We start from the raw sequence: 18,635 nt of genomic DNA on the forward strand, positions 1-18,635 counted from the left end.
TAATTAGACATGTGACAGAAGAAAAATGCATGAGATACATATAAATTAACATGGTAGATATCAGCTGGTCTGTAACCAAGTTACAAAGGAGGTTAGGCAGGTGAAAGCAGATTACGAAAAATTTTTGGCAAAGGATGCAAAGAAAAACAGCAAAGAGTTCTTTACTTATGTAAACTCTAGAAGGAAGGGGATGTATCAGATTGTTCCACTTAATATCGATGGTTCAACTGTTGATGATCCTGCTCAGGTAGCTAACAAACTAAATCAATATTTTGCATCTAAATTCACACATGAGTTATTCAGTGAGGGGAATGACAGAGGTGTATTCAACTCTGGCAGTAAGCTAGATAATCTTGTAATAACTGAGAGTAAATTAGAGGAGAAATTTTTGAAGATAAACACAAGAAAGGCACCTGGGGTGGATGGAATCTATCCAGTTATATTAAAGGAGGCGGCAAAGGAAGTAAGCAAACCCTTATCCATAATTATGAGAGCTTTCCTGGACTCAGGGGAGGTACCCATGGATTGGACATGTGCAAATGTGACCCCAATCCACAAAGGAGGATGATCAAAGGGAGACGCAGATAATTACAGACCTGTTATTTTAACATCTGTTCCAGGGAAATTAATGGAAGCACTGGTTAAAGAAGCATTGCAGGATCATCTAGACAAGACTTCAGTTACAGCTCAGACACAGCATGGGTTTGTTAAGGGGAAGTTTTGTCTGACAAATTTGATTGGATACTATGATGTAGTCACAAAGGAACTGGATGCAGAGAATAACTTTGCATCCAATTCCTTTGTGACTACATCATAGTATCTGGATGTAAAGTTATTCTTTGCATCCAGTTCCTTTGTGACTACATCATAGTAACTGGATGCAAAGAATAACTTTGATATCATATATTTGGATCATAGATAGGCCTTTGATACTGTTGCACAGGGAAGACTGCTGCACAAATTGGAGCAGTGTGGCATTGGAGGCAAATTGCTGCTATGGATAAAGGGATGGTTGAGTCGGAGAAGACAGAGTGGTAACCAATGGACACTGCTCTTCGTGGACTAATGTTATTAGTGGAGTCCCTTAGGGTTCAGTGTTGGGTCCACTGTTGTTTTCTGTATTTATAAATGATATTGATGATGGTATATCAAGCTTGATGTCCAAGTTTGCAGATGAACCCCTGGCTTGTAGCCGTGAAGGGAGTTGTATACAGCAATGTGCTTTCTGTATGATACGAAGGTTGGCAGGGTTGTTAACGACACTAATGACAGTACACTGCTGAAACAGGATCTAGAAAAGTTGTGCAGATGGGCTGAGAGGTGGCAACTGAAGTTTAACATTGACAAATGTTAAGTACTGCATAGGGGAAGCAGTAATCCCAGAGTAATGTAAAAGAAAAATTTTACATTACCAGAGAAGTTTTTCTAGCAGGGATAAGGAGGTGATTATTCCCTTGTATAAGGCAATGGTCAGGGCATACAGCCTTGAATGGTTTGAGCATTCTCAATGCTGATGGGATTGTTCCTCTTGCTCAGAATAATCGCCTGAGAGGGCATAAATTCAAATTGAGGAAAGGCAGTTGTAGGACAGATGTGTGGAAGTTTTCCTTTAGCCAGTGGGTGGTTGATTGCTGGAACAAACTTTCATCTGTCATTGTAGAAGTTGATAGCTTAAATAGATTCAATGCAGAACTAGACAAACATTTGGAGCGAGTGGATTTGTGAAATGAGAAGGGCTTTTTCTTTCTTTTTTTTGGCTGATGCTGTATAAGCTGCCTTTCTTGCATCATATGCCTCCACTAATTCTATTTAATAAGTAATAAGAAATTTAACTGAAATATTTAACAAAATTTTTTCTAAGTGATGATATAATTATTTCACTCATTCATAGGTGGGTATACTACTATCTTTCATATTAACAGTTAGCTGTATCATTAAAACAATGATGCACAGCATGCAGTAAACTTACAGTTAATGCAATTTATATCTGTCTGAGAAATTATGCTTCTTTAGCTTAGGTAATATCGAATACTTTTTTTTATATATTCAAATTATGGGTGAAGATGTCTAGATCAGTTGCCTCCATGGGTGGATGACAGCTTGAGGAAATTCAAAGTTAATGGGAGAGGTATCTACATGAGGAAAGTATCTCTCTCTCTGAAAGTCACAACCTAAAGAAAACAAATAAAATTGATTTTCACATATCCATAATGGAAATACTTACTAAATTTCGAAATTCACCCCAGTCTTTAACTTGATTGTTAGATATATATAGAACCTAAAATATATACAGTAAAAGCAATATAATACCAAATATGTTCAATTTTCAACATTTTATAAATCGCAGAAAGCTAACTATAATGAAATTCCATTATTATAAGCATGGCCAATAAAATGAAGGTCTACAATAACAAGCACTATTAATGTACCCACCATTTTAATAAAATCAAAAAAAAAAAAAAAAAAGCAAATTCTACAGTACACTTGGTCGTCGACTTACGACCTATGCGACTTACGACCGGCCGCACTTACGACCACAAAAAAAAATAATAATAAAGGAAGTCACTACTGAGGACACCCATAACCCAGGTGAGGAGGCACATCGATGACGGGAGGCCTGAGGACAGCACCAGGCACATACACTCAGTCGCTCTCTCTCACATACACCCAGTCGCTTTCAAGCATCTGTTGCGTGTGGTGTATTAATTAAAATTCTACTGAAATACGCATAAAATGTTTAGTAAAAGGAAAATGCCTTCATCTACATATACGCCAGCTAAGAAGTCAAGAAAAACTATTGATTTACAGTGTAAAATGAAAATTATCCAGCAGTATGAAGGCGAAAAGAAAGTGAATACGATAGCACGTGACTTGAAGTTATCACATTCCACGGTATCGACGATACTTAAGGACAAAGAAAGAATTCAGGACGCTGTGAAAGGTTCTACACCTATTAAGTCTACAATTTTAACCAAACAACGACAGGAACCCATCCATGAAATGGAGAAACTGTTGTTTGTGTGGATGGAAGATTTAATACAAAAAAAAAAAAAAAAACCCATGAGTCTTTCACACAGTGCAAGCAAAGGCTGGAAGTTTGTTTCAGAGTTTAAAATCACGCGCCGGAGACGATTAGCAGAAGATTTTCAGGCTAGTACTGGGTGGTTTAAGCATTTTAAAAAAAGATTTGCTTTGCATAATGTCTCTTATAAATAAACAACTCCTACCTCAACCCAAGAACATGACCCTGACGATGCACAACCCAGCACGAGCAAAGATTAAAAACTGATTTACAGTACATTATGTACAGTATTATTTTTCATATTATGCACAATATAATTATAGATTGTAGTTTTGTTTTTTTATAAACAGTATGAATAATAAACCAATTAAAATGTAGAGAACATTTGAATTTAACCTCAGAGAGAGAGATAGCCTAGGCGTAGAAACGAAGGTATGTACAGTATCGCTAAATAAAAGATGAAAACATTACTGTATTTAAAATGAAAAATAAAAGATGATAAAAATTTAAAAGATTATAAAAATAAATTATAAAGATGATAAAAAGATTAGAAAGGTTAAAAAATACTGTTAATAAATATATGGCCGACATACGACCAGATAGACTTACGACCTGTCAGTCAGAACAGAAGTCAGTCGTAAGTCGACGACCAACTGTACTACTAAGTACTTCTGCAGCACTACTAAGTCTTGGGGACTTAATTTTTCTCTCTCTATGGTTATATTATAAAGCTGTGTTTCTACCAATTTGTTCCTATGGTGTGGCTGCCTGGTTCTGGCATGTTAAGAAGGTTTCAATCCAGACTAAACTTCAAAGCATTCAACATCAAATGATTTTAGCAATGTGCAGGGCCTGTAGGGCTGTGTCTACTCCTGCTTTGCAGGTCCTTAACGCTGTCTGCCCCTTGATCTCTTTCTTCTGTACTGAGACCTATGCTTCTACATCAGGTGTGCTGTTCCTGTGAGTTTCCTGGGTATTACTATCAATGTCACTGTGGATACCAAGGCAGAGAAAACACGCTGTTGGAATATTTTGATGCAGAATTGGCAAGACAGATGGTCTGCTACCTCTAAGAGTCTTGTTACTTTAAAGTTGATTCCTAACGTCACCTTTGCCATGTTAGAGTCCACTCAGAAATGGTTCCACCCTGGTCTGTACACTCTCTACTTACTCTCTGGTCATGGCTTCCTTAGTGCCAAACTTGCAACTTTTAACCAACTTTCACCACTCTGTTCTTGTGGCACCCCAGAAGACTGGGAACATATTTTATACCACTGCCATCAATACCTAGATCTTCGACAGAACCTTCTTCTCTCCACTAGTGCCACTGTCCCCGGAAATGAGCTGGACTTCCTGAGCACCAGAGAAAATTTCTAGTCCCTGCAAGAATTTGCTCGTCATGCTTTTGATCACCGGAGATGCCGTCTCAATCAACTATGGAATACTGCCTAGCCTTCCTAGCGGAGACACCTGCCTTGCAGGTTTTTGTTCTGCACTGGCCAAAGCCCAGTGCAGGATTAGAGATATATATTCATATATATAAAAGCACTTTTTTTTTTTCTAATTTCTTTTTTATTTATTTATTTATTATTATTATTATTTTGTTTTACTTTACTTTACTTTTTATTGTTTTTTTTTTATTTTTTATTATTTCATTTTATTTTTATTTATTTACTCATTTATTTTTGCTGGTACCCTGGATTTGGGCTGCCCAAGGGATGGGATTTTATTATTTAGTTTTTATTATTTACTTACTTTTATTTTATTTAAATTTTTTTTTTTGCTCTGATATTAGGGCAGTAAGAGCTGTAAACCAGAGGGTTCCAAGGGCAGCCGCAGTACATGCATAGCTGTGGCCTACCTCCCCGTGGTGTAGACGGACACTGGGCAGGCTTTCAAGGTAATTGCTTGCCTGGTGACAAAACAGCCAGAAACAACTAAACAACACATGCACGCACGCACGCACGCACGCACACTGCACAAACATAACACTACACACACACACACACACACACACTTCTGGAATTTTACAGAGCTCTGCATTCATCACAGAGAACAAAGGCGGAATTGAACTGACGATCAGGTGCTGTCCTACATGAAATACATGGTGTTTATCAGTTACATTAGTTAAGGTCTGCTAATGAGGCGGCTTTCTGGATGTGCAACTATTTTCAGGAGCCATTAGTGGAACTTTCTTTATTGCTTGAAAATTGTTTTTTTTTATATAATGTTTGATTTAAAATTAGTAGACACTTATTATTTATGATTCTTTGATTAAGTTGGTGATTTTCTTCATTACTTGGCCTTCATAATTGCTTAAGAAACTAGAAACCACCGCTGCCACTGTTTTGCCACTACTCTCATAGTATTGATATAGGTGATACTTCAATGGTTTCTACATAGCTTCGTAGGATAATTAGTATCAGAAGAAGTCTATAAACTATAATTAATAGCAATACAAACATGTTTTAATAACATGACTTTAACAGATAGTATGTAATGAATTACATTAATATTCACAGAGATTTTGTATTTGTGATTTTGCAAATATTGTATCATGAAACTAATAGAATAGTGCATAGTAGTGGAATTGTAGGTTTTAATTGTGGTAAATAAGTAGATCAAAGTTTCTAATTATGTATGTGGCATATTTTTTTTTTTGTTTTGGCCAAGAAATTTTATTTCTAGTAAGGAATGAAAACACTGCAGTGTAATATTTTAAGTTAAACTGAGTTTAAACAGCAGTTATTCCGCAGAGTAGAGCAGCAAAGCAATGGGCCCAAAGTAGCAGCAGTGCTTTGACTCAGGAGAGAACCAAAGGGAACAGTTCTCCTACAAATCATGACCTTACAATATTATTATTACCTACATGGTGCAAGGAAGCTTATGCTGCACCAGCCAAAAAAAAAAAAAAAAATCCCGAGTTACCCTGAGAGAGAGAGAGAGAGAGAGAGAGAGAGAGAGAGAGAGAGAGAGAGAGAGAGAGAGAGAGAGAGAGAGAGAGAGAGAGAGAGAGAGAGAGAGAGAGTCAAAAGTAGAAGAAAATCACCAAGAAATAGAAGAATGATGATATCCAGCTCAGAACCATGGGTGTGCCAAGCCCATACTCACCATATGTGAGTCCCTGGGGGATGTTTTTGTGCAATGTTTGTGGACTATCTGGAATGAGACATGATACAGTCAAGGGGAGGATCTCTCTTTGTGTGTGTGTTTGATGCAAAGAATATGAGGAAATTGGATGCCAATGCCAAAAAATTCAGCATTCTTATGGGTGTTTATGAGAGCTTGAAGAACAGAGTAGATGTTTAGAAGGAATTAAATTGGGGGGGGGGGGGTCCCATCATCAAGCTCTCAGCTGCTTAACTTGACAACAGAGCACTCGCTTTTGAATCAGGCAAACACAGCAGCAAACCCCAAGGAAGAATGTGTTGGTCCATAGGAGATATTATCAGTGACTCTGTTGTCAGAGAAATGGGAAATATATTGTGCAAAAAGGACAGATGGAATAGGACCAGTGTATGTCTTCCAGGGGCAAAAGTAGATGATGATGTAGAGCAGATATCATCTTTTAAGGGTATGAAAGTTGATATTGTTATGCACATTTGTATTTAGGATATTAAGAATAGATCTGAGGGCAAAATTAACAAGTGCAGGGCAATGCTGAGAAAAGTCATGAGTTAGGGTTAAATTTTTTCATGTTAAAATATCTGAAATCCTGTACAGACACAATAGGAGAGAGAGTATATATTGAGAGCCTTGTCAATCAATTCAGCCCCGGAGAGACTGTGCAAGACTCATGGGACAGAATTTTTCTCAGTGTGATCTGTGCTTGTTAACAGGAGAGACTGTTTTTACAGGGATGGGATACATTTAAATAGATAGGGTGAAGAGTATTCTCTGATGCTACTGAGGTAGCATAAAGATGGGTCAGAAAACTGATAGCTCAAGTGGATACACAGACTAACAGATTAACTACAGTCAAAAGCAGAGGTTAAAGTGATTCTGGCACTGCCACTATTGGAAACAGGCAGCAGCCAGGAAAGCAAGGTGTTTGGGGATTTGGTGCACTGGGTCATCACAGAACAAATAAAAAAATGGACTGTGTTAGGGTAACTAAGGGTAAGAACAGGTACATTATGCTTGCCTGTACACTAATGGTAGGAGCATATTAAATAAATATGATGAATGAACTATTAATTAAGTCATAAAAGGCATTGTGGGGATATCATGGACATAGTATCATTCGGACATAAGGGATTCAGAATTTCAACATGGGAAGTATGATGTGCACAGAAAGGACAGACAGGACAGGTAGGGGGTTACACTCTTAGTTAAGAAAAACCTAAGGTAGTGCATCCAGTTGACATGAACGGCCAGTGCAATGCCAACTCAGTCTGGTGCGACATAAGCATTTGGAAAGCAAAAATGAGAGGAGTGTGTTTATAAGCCTAATGAGTGTGATGAGTATAAAAAAACAATTATACAAAGAAATAGTGTGCCAGTAAATCAGAAGGTCTTATGTCACTCATACATTAGCAAGATTTTTATGGATTTATTGAATGACTGTTTTCTACAGCAGCATGTTAGAGAAACAACAAGAGGAAACAATACTCTTGATCAGATTATAAGTAGCAATCCTTCATGCAGGTAAAGGACTCTCTGATAGAGGAGATCACAGTGTGCTGAGGTATGATTTACTTAAAGACATAATTACTGTCAAGGGTAAAGTAAAGAGCTTTTGATTTCTTATGGGTGATCGGAGTGGTCTCAGACAGTTTTTAAATTCTATATAGTGTGGGCATCTGATGATGTTACTAACAGCAAAATCTAAACGGGAAGCTCGTTTAAATCCTTAAATGGTATGAAAAGCAACAAAGAAGTCTTTGCTGCTTTTCACAACAACTAAGAAATACCATTCCAGGCTTAGAACTAAAAGGATGTCAAATGATGAGACGTGGCAGAGAAAAAAATACATGGGATGCATATAAATTATAAGGTGATACAGTAGCCTATGGTAGATACAAACTAGGCTGCAATCAAGTCACAAAGGTTGTTAGCCAAGCTAAGGCAGATTATGTGATATCACTGGCAAAGGATGCCAAGAAAAAGCAACAAAGACTTCTTTAGTTATACTGAAAGTAGAAGGAAGAAGTTGAATCATATTGGTCTACTTGAAGTCAGTGGATTAACCACTGATGACCTTGCTCAGGTTGCTGAAAAACTAAATAGGTGTTTTGCATTCACATATGAGGATTTCTTTATGGAGGAGAATGCCAGAAGTTGATCAAAATCTAACACAGAGCTAAATAGTTTTGTGGTAACTGAGAGGAAAGTGGAAGAGAAATTGTTGAAGCTACACATAAAAAAGGCACATGAGATAGGATCCATCCAATTATATTAAGGAGGCAGCAAAGGAGGTATGCAAACCCTTAGCCACAATTATGAGAGCATCTTTGGATTCCAGGAGGTCCCTATGGACTGGAGATGTGTGACTGTATTGCCAATTCACCAAGGGGGATCAAAAGGTGACACAAGTACAGTAAACCCCCACTATTCGCGGTATCTGTATTCGCGGTTTCGCGTATTCGCGATCGCCGATTTAATATAAAATGAAACCTAAAAAAATGTGAATTTTAAAATGCCGTGAATATTTTCCGCCATAAAAAACATGGGCGTGGCTAAAATTATCTGTCCCGGTCAAAACAGCGCTCAGTGGGTGGGGAAGAGGGGTGAAAAAATCGCGAGCGTGGATGTTTCTCGCTAATCCTTGTTCAGTATGTGTTAATCATGGAAGGTTTCGTCGTTTGATTTTAATTGATATGTTAATAAATTTATCAATTTATAAATTGATATGCTTACAAAAATGATAACTCTACCGTTTTGCAGTGTAAAACAGACTTTTTCGAGTGCGTTAACGGAAGAAAGTGACTTTATTTTGGTCAAGTTCTTTCTAACCCCTACAAAAATATAGCTACGAATAAAAAGAGAAATGTGAAAATATCAAAGAAGGTGATGACACTAGCGAATAAAATTGAGTTATTAGACGAAATTTCTAATGGTGAAAGTGTCTCCTCAGTGGCAAAACATTATAAAATCAATGAGTCAACAGTACGATCAATCAAGAAATCGGAAGAAAAAATCTGCCATAGTGTCCGTGAAACCGCGCTAATTGCTTCAAAAATTTGCTCTGTAACTCGTGATGTTAAATAAAAAAAAAATGGAAAAGCTTTAAATCTGTGGATAGAAGACCGAATTCAAAATAAAATTCCGTTAAGTTCACTCATCATTCGTGAAAAGGCAAAACTTACTTTAGCGAAACTGGTGATAGCACTGGCGGGATGTTTTTTTTTTGCTAGCAAAGGCGCTGATTTGAAAGATTTGTTTGAAATTTCTAATAATTATTACATTTAATATTAAATTGTTTCTTATTTTCATTTCGATGCCATGTGCTTGCTTTTCACTATGTACTGTCATGTCATGTACAGTCATATTATGAAGGTACATATAATACATACATAGACAAAATTTTAGACTAGTTTTTCTTATATATTTCATACTTTGGAACGGAACCCCTTTATTACTATGGGAGCCATAACTCAGTATTCGTGTTTTCGGTATTCGCGACATTTCTCAGGAACGTAACCCCAGCGAATAGCGAGGGTTTACTGTAATTACAAACCTGTTCGCCTAATTACTTCTGTTCCAGGGGAAAATAATGGAATCTCTGGTTAAAGAAGTAACAGGTCCATCTAGACAGGAATGCAATTACACTGCATTCACAACATGGATTTGTTAAGGGACAACCTTGTCTGACCGATCTGATGGGTTACTATGATGCAGTAACAAAGGAACTGGATGTGAAAAATAATTTTTTATATCATACACTTGGATTTCAGGAAGGCTTTTGATACTGTTGTACTTCTGTACAAATTGGAGCAGTGTGGCATTAAGGACAAGTTACTACTCTGAATAAAGGGATGATTAAATGGGAGAATACAAAGAGTAGTTATTAATGTACACTGCTCTTCTTGGACTAATGTTATTAGTAAAGTTCACCCGGGTTCAGTGCTGGGCCCAATGTTGTTTTCTATATTAATAATGATACTGATGACTGTAATTAGGCTTAATGTCTAAGTTTTCAGACAATACAAAGGTTCACAGAGTTGTTAATGAAAGTACTCAGGATAAGTTACTGCAAACACGATACAGAAAAATTAGGCAAATATACCGAGAAATGGCAGTCAAAGTTTAACATCGACAAATGCAAGGTACTGCATATGGGTAGCACTAATCCCAGATTAATATATCAATTGTGTGGAAAATGAAAAATCCATGGGGGTAATTGTACGGTCAAACATGAAATTCCCTGAGCAGTGCAGACAGGCGGCCAGACCAATTCATGGGCTTTTTTGTAAATGCCTTTGCCAGCAAAGATAAGGAGGTGATTATGATAACACTGTACAAGGCCATGGTTAGGTCACATCTTGAGAACTGCATACAGGTCTGCAGGCCTCATTTTAGGAAGGATATAGATCTTCTGAAATTGGTGCAGAGAATGGCAGGATTAACGAAAGGAACAAAAGGATGGTCTTACTGAAAAAGGCTTCAGTTCTGCAAATTGCAGCATCTGCAAGGTGATCTGACTGAGGTTTTTAGGACTTTGAATAGATTGAGCAAGCTCAGACTACACATTACACATGTGAACTGCATATGTTCAAATTGAGATATGATGGTTGCAGGATAGATAAGTGGAAGTTTGCCTTCAGGCTAGCAGGTGGTTAATCCTTGGAACAAACTTCCATCTGCTGTTTTGGAGGCGGGTAGTTTGAATAAATTTAAAAATTATTGGAGGGAATGTCAGGTGGTGGTTTCTTTTTGCCTGATGCTTTATAAGCTTACTTTCTTGTATCATTTGCCACTATTACTAATAACACAACCTCCATCACCCAATGAATCAATCACTGTATCGGAGACATATCATATGTCTGTACCAGGCTATATAGAGCAGGTAGTCAGATATCTAGGGGGGGGGATAGCATGTGTGCAATTTGGTGAGAGAAAAGACCAAATGTGTAATCTAATTGAATCTCAGTGCAGCATAATAGCTGGTGTTAGGTTTGTTTGTTAGTTATTTGGTTTTTAGGAGCATTAGCAACTAAGGCCATATTGCTCCGGGGATATGCGGTGGTCATTCCGACCTTTCCGCATCCTCCGTATTTGGTGGTCACGGGCTCGAACCCCAGTCTAATCAAGAAGCGTGTGCTATGCACTGCTGCTCCTGTCCACCTGGCTACGAAGGCACCGCTGGTGTTAGGTGTGCCAGTGCAAGTATCATACATATTTCTGTCCTACTGAGATGTTTATATGCAACAATGTCTAGAGTGCAAGGGCCAACCTTTTCTGCACTCCATGTTAAAAATAACATTATGCAATTATGATATTTTTTGTATTAAACAAAAATATAAGAATTTTCACTTGTCAATGAATAGAAAAAAGGTTTTTTCTTCTCCACCAAGTCTTTATTATTATACAAGAAAGTATTATTCGGCTTTATGCAATCTCTAAGGAAAATTAAGTATTATAATACAGATGTATAATACAAGACTTAGTTGCCTCTGTCCAGTAAATCACGGTACAAAAAAAAAAAAAAGAAAAGAAAAAAATTAAAACAAGGTACACCAGATTCACATTTCAAGTAGTGGTGGAAATAATTGAGCAAAATTAAGGTTCTCATTAATATATATTTTTTTATATTGCTCATTTATCATTACAGATAAATGAAAGTTATGTATTTGTTACAAAGCAATAAAAATTACTTACTGCAATTGCTATTATCAAAGTGTTTCACATATTTATATACGGTTCATTCGTTATTACCACATAATTTTGCTATATATAATGTCATTAAAATGATACTGCATTAAACATTACTTGTTATAGTGGACTTCTCACTATATACTGAATTTGTAATAACAGAATTTGATTGTACAAACCAATCATTTTGATTGGTTTGTAGTCTTATTATTTCATTTTATTTGAATTTCCTATATGATGGAAATATTTAAAAATAATTAGATGAATATAATATGGTTTCATAACTATGGTAAAACAATTACTATTATTACCTTCAATTTTTTAAGGGATGAAATTCCCTTCAGTTTCTCAATGAAATTGTAAGATATCCAAAGTTCTTCAAGTGTTTCCCCAAGTACTTCCTGTCAAGATTCATATGCAATATAACATTAAAAAAATAAAAAAGAAATAAAGAAGAAAGTAACAAACAAAACAATATAGTGAAATCATCAAAAAAGTCGTTGGTGATTTGCTAATTAATACATAAAGCTAAATGGTTCACTAGTTATGAAATCAACAACAAAAATTCTAATTTGTTAAAACTTTACAAATGTACAAAAATGAAAAAAAAAAGCTAACTTACACTGTATATCTAAATAAAAATACAAAATGTTAAATGTGATAAAAAGACAGTGTTATAAAACAAAGATTCTTATTTACTATTTTAATCTTCTAAGTTATTTAGATCTACACCTCTTTCATTCACATTTTAATACACATTATTATGGTGAAATTTTCTTGACAGAGAAAGCATAAAAGCTCTTGGATGTCATATTTACTTTTCCATCAACAATTAACAGTAATTTTATTAATAATATCGTTCATGCACTGTAGGCATGCAAAGACTTCTCAAATTAGAACCAGTCATAGTCAGTGACTGCTAGTTGCTGACTATGACTGGTTCTAATTTGTTATGTTGTTTGTTTGTTATTTGATTTTTAGGAGCATTAGCAACTAAGGCCATATTGCTCCAGGGATATGCAGTGGTCATTCCCTGACCTTTCTGCATCCTCCGTATTTGGTGGTCACGGGCTCGAACCCCGGTCTAATCAAAAAGCATGTGCTATGCACTGCTGCTCCTGCCCACCTGGCTACAGAAGTGCCTTGCTATTCTTATAATCACAGTTAGCAACTGCTAGTTGCTAACCAAATAAATACCAAAATCCAACCAAACATTAAAATATTTTCAGTTTAGAATAACATAAATATTTTTAAAAAACATTATGCTAATGTTATTTTATTAATAAATTAATTTCTTAAAAATTTCAATATATAGTGTATTCCAAAACTCTGACGAGAAATTAAAAACTGAATACACAGTTATTGGTCACAGAGGAATATAACTTTTACAATTTGGAATACTGTGTTCAAGTATGGAGACTGCTACTAAAGAAAGACATTGAGCTTCTTTAACGGGTCCAAAGATGGGTAAATCGTCTGCTGAGATTGGCAAAAGGGTGTCCATATAACGAACAACTTCGAATATGTGGGTTGCAGAGCTTGGATACTAGGCATCTTAGAGGAGACTCAATTGAGGTGTTTAGGGCTCAATTGAGGTGTTTAGGTATGAGTAAAATGAATGAGAACAAAATTTTCACAGTTATAAATGATTCTAGAGCTAGGAAATTGACACAGAAGTGCCACAGCTGTATTATTGCTGTTCTGATAGTACAGCTTCACTAATAGTGCCTTTTCCTGCAATGTTGTTGGCATTGCTGCTGTAGTGCCATTTCAAGTTATTAAGAGGGGAGATGACTGGATTGCAGGAAGTTTTATTTTAGCCAGTGAGTTATAAATTACTGGAATAAGTTCAAAGGCTAGCTGGATAGTTACCTATGGGAGGAGGGAAACACATAGGTTGTCTATTTCCTTTTTTTTTATTAATTATTTATTTTTAAAATTTCTTATTATTATTTTATTTATTTATTTATTTATTTTTTGGCTGGTGCAGCATAAGCTATAAGGCTTCCTTGCACCATGTGGCCATTCCTAATACTAATAATGATTGGTAATGATTGGTATTATAGTAGAAAACATGGGCACCCACAGAAATTTTCCAAGGGGAGGGAGAAACAAAATATACTAACATGCTAAAAAAACTAAAATGTACAGAAATGGCTAAAAGCAGGGCCACAAAGCTGCTATGCAGCATTATGTACAAAATTTTTACTTTTAAGTCACTATTTTGTGAAATTTGAAATAAAAAATTTGCTACAATTCTGAAATGAAATTAACCATTTTTTATTTGCTAGTCCTCTTGTGAGAAAAAAAATTACATGAATTATATTAAAATTGAAAAATCCAGGGGGGGGGAAACAAGTGCCACCACCATGGTACTATAGAAAATAACATATCAATTAGAAATGTTGAAACTTCTCAGCATTCATTGCATCTTTATGCAATGGCAAAGGTGTCAGATTACCTCCATATAAAGAGAAAGCAATCCCATAAAACTGGCTGGTACCACATCTGGGGGGGCAGGAGACTCTAGGGGAAACATAATTACATGGAAGATGTCTATCATGTAGATGGATTGTGTTGAAAGGTGATCTGAGTAACTATTTTACTGAGGATGGAACATGGGAGGTTACAACGTCTATGGCCTTCCTTTTCTAAAGGCTAGGCATTTTCTATGACTGCAATATAAAAGGCCAACTGCAGTGGAAAACCTGCTTGATCAATGATTAAGCAGGTTTTCAAACCACTGAAAGAACATTCCTCAACAAAAAAGTCCCAATGAATAACTTCTGAATGCCTGATATTCTGAATGATATTCAGAACTAATAAGAATAACAGACCGGACAAGAAGGAAAAACTACCTATTTGATTGATATAGAGGTGCCTAACACTGGCAACCTCCAGAAAACCCATGAGGAAAAGATTAGGAAGCACCTGGCCCTAAAACAGGAGATCAAAGAGATGTGGCATATGCAACAAGGAACATGCATATGCAACATGTCAACCATTAGTATGGTGCCAAAGACCCTACATAACAGCCTAAAAGCAATAGGTCTCCCAGAGAAAACATACAAGAAACTCCAGGAAGTCGCAACCCCGAACATGTGTAGAATAGTCGGAGGCTTCCTCAACAAAGAGTAACACCAGACATAACAACCACCCTGTGCACTTGGTATCAGTACCTGCCGACCGGGCTAGCCGAGTGTAAAGTGCCTGCCTGGCAACCCAAAGGTCGCGGGTTCGATTCCCGCCTCGGGCTTGGATCAAAGTACTGCAAAAACCTTGGGAGGTGCATTATGGCCACAGAAGCCTATGCACCAACAACTACCAAAAAAAAAAAAAAAAAAAAAGTATCAGTACCTGTCACGAGGTGGAACCAGCCATCAGGGAGAAAAAATATAACAACAACAACACCACTAACAACAATAATAATAATAATAAATAATAATAAGAGAAGGGCAAGACCATCCAACCTCACCAACTGGAAGTGCTTTCTGCACAAATGAGCTAGTGACTACCCAGGAAAGAAGAAAATGCTAACACATGAAGTGGAGCATCGAAATGAATACATACATCATACGCACATACTACTAGAGACTGATATAACAATGTACAGGTCGAGACTACAAACCAAGTGGTTGGAACGATTCCTGGATATTCAGGTCACCGTACAACGAATAGCAGATCAGAGATGGACAATTGTCACGAAGAACCCGATAGCACCTGCAATCTTGGAAAAAATCAAGAACAATGTGAGTGATCAACTACAAAGAACAAAGAATATGGATGACACGGAACCAGAGGAGGAAGAGCAAAGTCTCTTGAGCTGCTCTGGGTTGCATTTCACAACCCAGAGCAGCTCAAGTGGAAAGAGATGAAGTTTTGATATCTAGAATAGAAGACGAGTGGAAAAAGACCCTAACAGAATTCACAAGAATGGACCTCCAGAAAAACCCATGTGGTACTGAAGTAGAGACCGAATAGAATCTTGTGGAGTCACAGACCACCTCAATCGGCAAATAATACCGCATTATCTCGACAACAATGGTGCAACGCTGGAGGCCATCCACACAGCCATATACTGTGCTGCCACATAGCAGCCACTAGGATTAAAGGAAGAGAAATGAGACTGGCAGCAGAAGAACCAGAAAAAGAAGGAATCACTAGTGTGGGAGAGAAGACTTTGGCAGAATACAGATGAATTAAGAGTCAAGATAGTCCAATTGACATAGTACCAATGGGGTAATAAGAGTAAGAAATTGATTTAAAAAGTGAAGAGCATCCTCAAGAGAGACAGCGTCCCTAATAAACACAAGACCAAAAATCACAGAAGAGAATACTTGGACACACTGAAGCAGAATCTCCTTGCACTCAGCAAGAGGCTACACCGATACAAAGAGAGCTCCCAGATGAAAATAAACTGTATCTTCATCAGGACCAAAGAGCCTTCAACAGGAGTCTTGGAGAAGATGGGAAAGACGGAAATGGGCCACCTGAGCAGAAGACAATCGACGAGTTCTGGGGGGGAACATATGAAGCGGTGAAATAAGACATAACAGCCAAGCCCCTGGATAGAACTAGAACAGAAGAAAACCAAGGACGTACAAGAGATGGGAAATTCGGGAGGAAGAAATAAAAGTTGATCAGGAATTCCCACAACTGGCGAACCCCAGGAATACATAACGTCCACAACTACTGGTACAAGAAGCTTACTTGCACACACAAGTGCCTAGCAGAGAAGTTCACCCGAATGATAAGGCACCCAGAGGCAACCATGAAGTTTCTCTCTCAAGAAATCACATATCTGAAGTCTAAAGACCAAGGTACAAGAAACCCGGCAAAACATAGGCAAATCACCTGTCTTCCAAAGATGTACAAGACCCTGACCAGCTGCATAAGTAAGAAGATATCAGACCACTTGGAAAGCCGGAAAATAATGGCCAAACAGCAGAAAGGATGGAAGAGGATGAGCAAAGGGAGCAAGGAGCAGCCATAGATGCCACAGTTATAGAGCAAGCCCACAAGAAATGCCACAACCTGAATACGGCCTAAGTCAATTACCACAAGGTCTTTGACTCCGTGCCTCATAGCTGGTTAATAGAGATGCTGAAGATCTACAAAGAAAATCTGACAGTGACAAACTTCCTAGAAGCAATGATAGCAAAATGGAATACCAACATCAAGATCGAGACCATCACAAGCAGACTGATATCCATCAGGAAAGGAAATTTTCAAGAAGATGCCCTGAGCCCACTGTGGTTCAATGGCAGCAAGTATGGATATAACATCAAAGGAGGAAGGAAAAACCTGTACATCTCACCCATCTGATGTATATGGATGACATCGAGCTCTATGCGGCAACTGAGAAGCAACTCAGTTGCTTCTCAGTTGCCACATAGAGCTTGATGTCTGTGGATTACCGACTGTGGATCACTACTGTGGATCACCAAAGAATTCAGCAATGATATCAGGATGGAATTTGGTCTAGACAAATGCAAGACCCAATTGATTGCATCAGGGGAAATTAGTCTTGCATGCTTCTATTGGAATGAGTAGCAGCCTGAAAAACAAGATGACAGGTATTTCAGAGACTGCTGGGAGTCACTGCAGTACAAGTAAACACATGAGTTGTGTTAGGATAGCTAAGAATAGGAACAGGTGCATGCATACTTGCGTATACACCAATGCTAGGAGTTTGGTAAATAAATTTGATGAATTTGAGGTATTGCTCAAAACATCAAAGGCAGATATTGTTGAGATATCAGAGACATGGTGTCACACAGATATAAGGAATGTAGAACTGGAATTTGGGGAGTAAAATGTGTACAGGAAGGATAGATAGGACAGGAAGGGAGGAGGGGTTATGCTATTAGTTAAGAAACACAAAATCCAAGGAAGTGAAGCCAGTCAACATCGCTGGACAGTGCAGTGTCGAGTCAGTTTGGTGTGACATAAGCAATGGGAGATCAAAATTGAGAGTAGGAGTGTCTTATAGGCCTAATGAGTGATGAGTTGTTGTTGTTATTCGGTTTAATGACACAAGGGCTACTAAGGCCAAATTGTGTCTGTTCATCATTAATTTACAAGCATATCATTAGAGAGGTCAATATGTTTTAAATATAATAAAAATTCTGCAATATTCTCTTAATTTCCTAAGAAATGAGATAAATCAGGTGATGTATTCAACGTGGAGAGTGACCGAAAAGTGTTTGACCGGATGGCTGAATGTAAGGGACAGTCAACCAAGAAATGACGGACCGTAAGTTGCATCTGACAGGATGAGCACTGTGGTGGGTTTTCTCCCAATAATAGAAAGAGATGAGTATGACGAGTATGTCCAATTCTGAGTCCTGCCAGTACCACTTCCTCTCGTCTGTTTCATTGGAAGCCAGACGGCCACAGCTGTGGATATTCTTTTATGCTTTGCATATGACAGACTTATAATCAGAGTGAGGAACCTGAGGATGTTGTGAGAGAGCAGGTTGAGGATGTTTAGCGGCAAAGCCAGCACTTTCATTTCCCAGAATGCCTGAATGGCCAGGGATCCAGCAAAAACTGATTGACTGATTGGACATACTGCAAGAAAATAGCTGGGAATGAATCTGTTTTAATGTAGGATGAGAAGAGGAGAAATTCTTCCTTGTGGCAGAGACAGCACTCAGGGAGCCTGTGTAAATTATGACAAATGAGATGGAAAGTTTCATAATCTTACTAGCGCTAACTTAATGGCATACAATTCAGCTGTGAAGATGCTGCAAGCCAGCAGTAGTGTGGATGAAATTGTACATAATGGAAAAACTAC

General features: G+C 37.6%; 1 protein-coding gene across 1 annotated transcript in view; it reads right to left on the minus strand.

Annotated features, from left to right (window-relative positions):
* Positions 1-18,635, minus strand: part of LOC150088379 (dynein axonemal light chain 1-like) — a 173,251-nt gene that overhangs the window by 71,997 nt on the left and 82,619 nt on the right. The window contains exons 6-7 of the mRNA XM_090370753.1: positions 12,148-12,237; positions 2,225-2,278 (exon numbers count right to left, since the gene is read on the minus strand). Of these exons, the coding sequence (XP_090226879.1) occupies positions 2,225-2,278; positions 12,148-12,237 (144 nt within the window). The remainder of the gene's footprint in view (positions 1-2,224; positions 2,279-12,147; positions 12,238-18,635) is intronic.

The sequence above is a fragment of the Mastigoproctus giganteus genome, chromosome 3, assembly GCF_048544385.1.
Source record: "Mastigoproctus giganteus isolate SK-2022 chromosome 3, ASM4854438v1, whole genome shotgun sequence".
NCBI lineage: Eukaryota > Metazoa > Arthropoda > Arachnida > Uropygi > Thelyphonidae > Mastigoproctus > Mastigoproctus giganteus.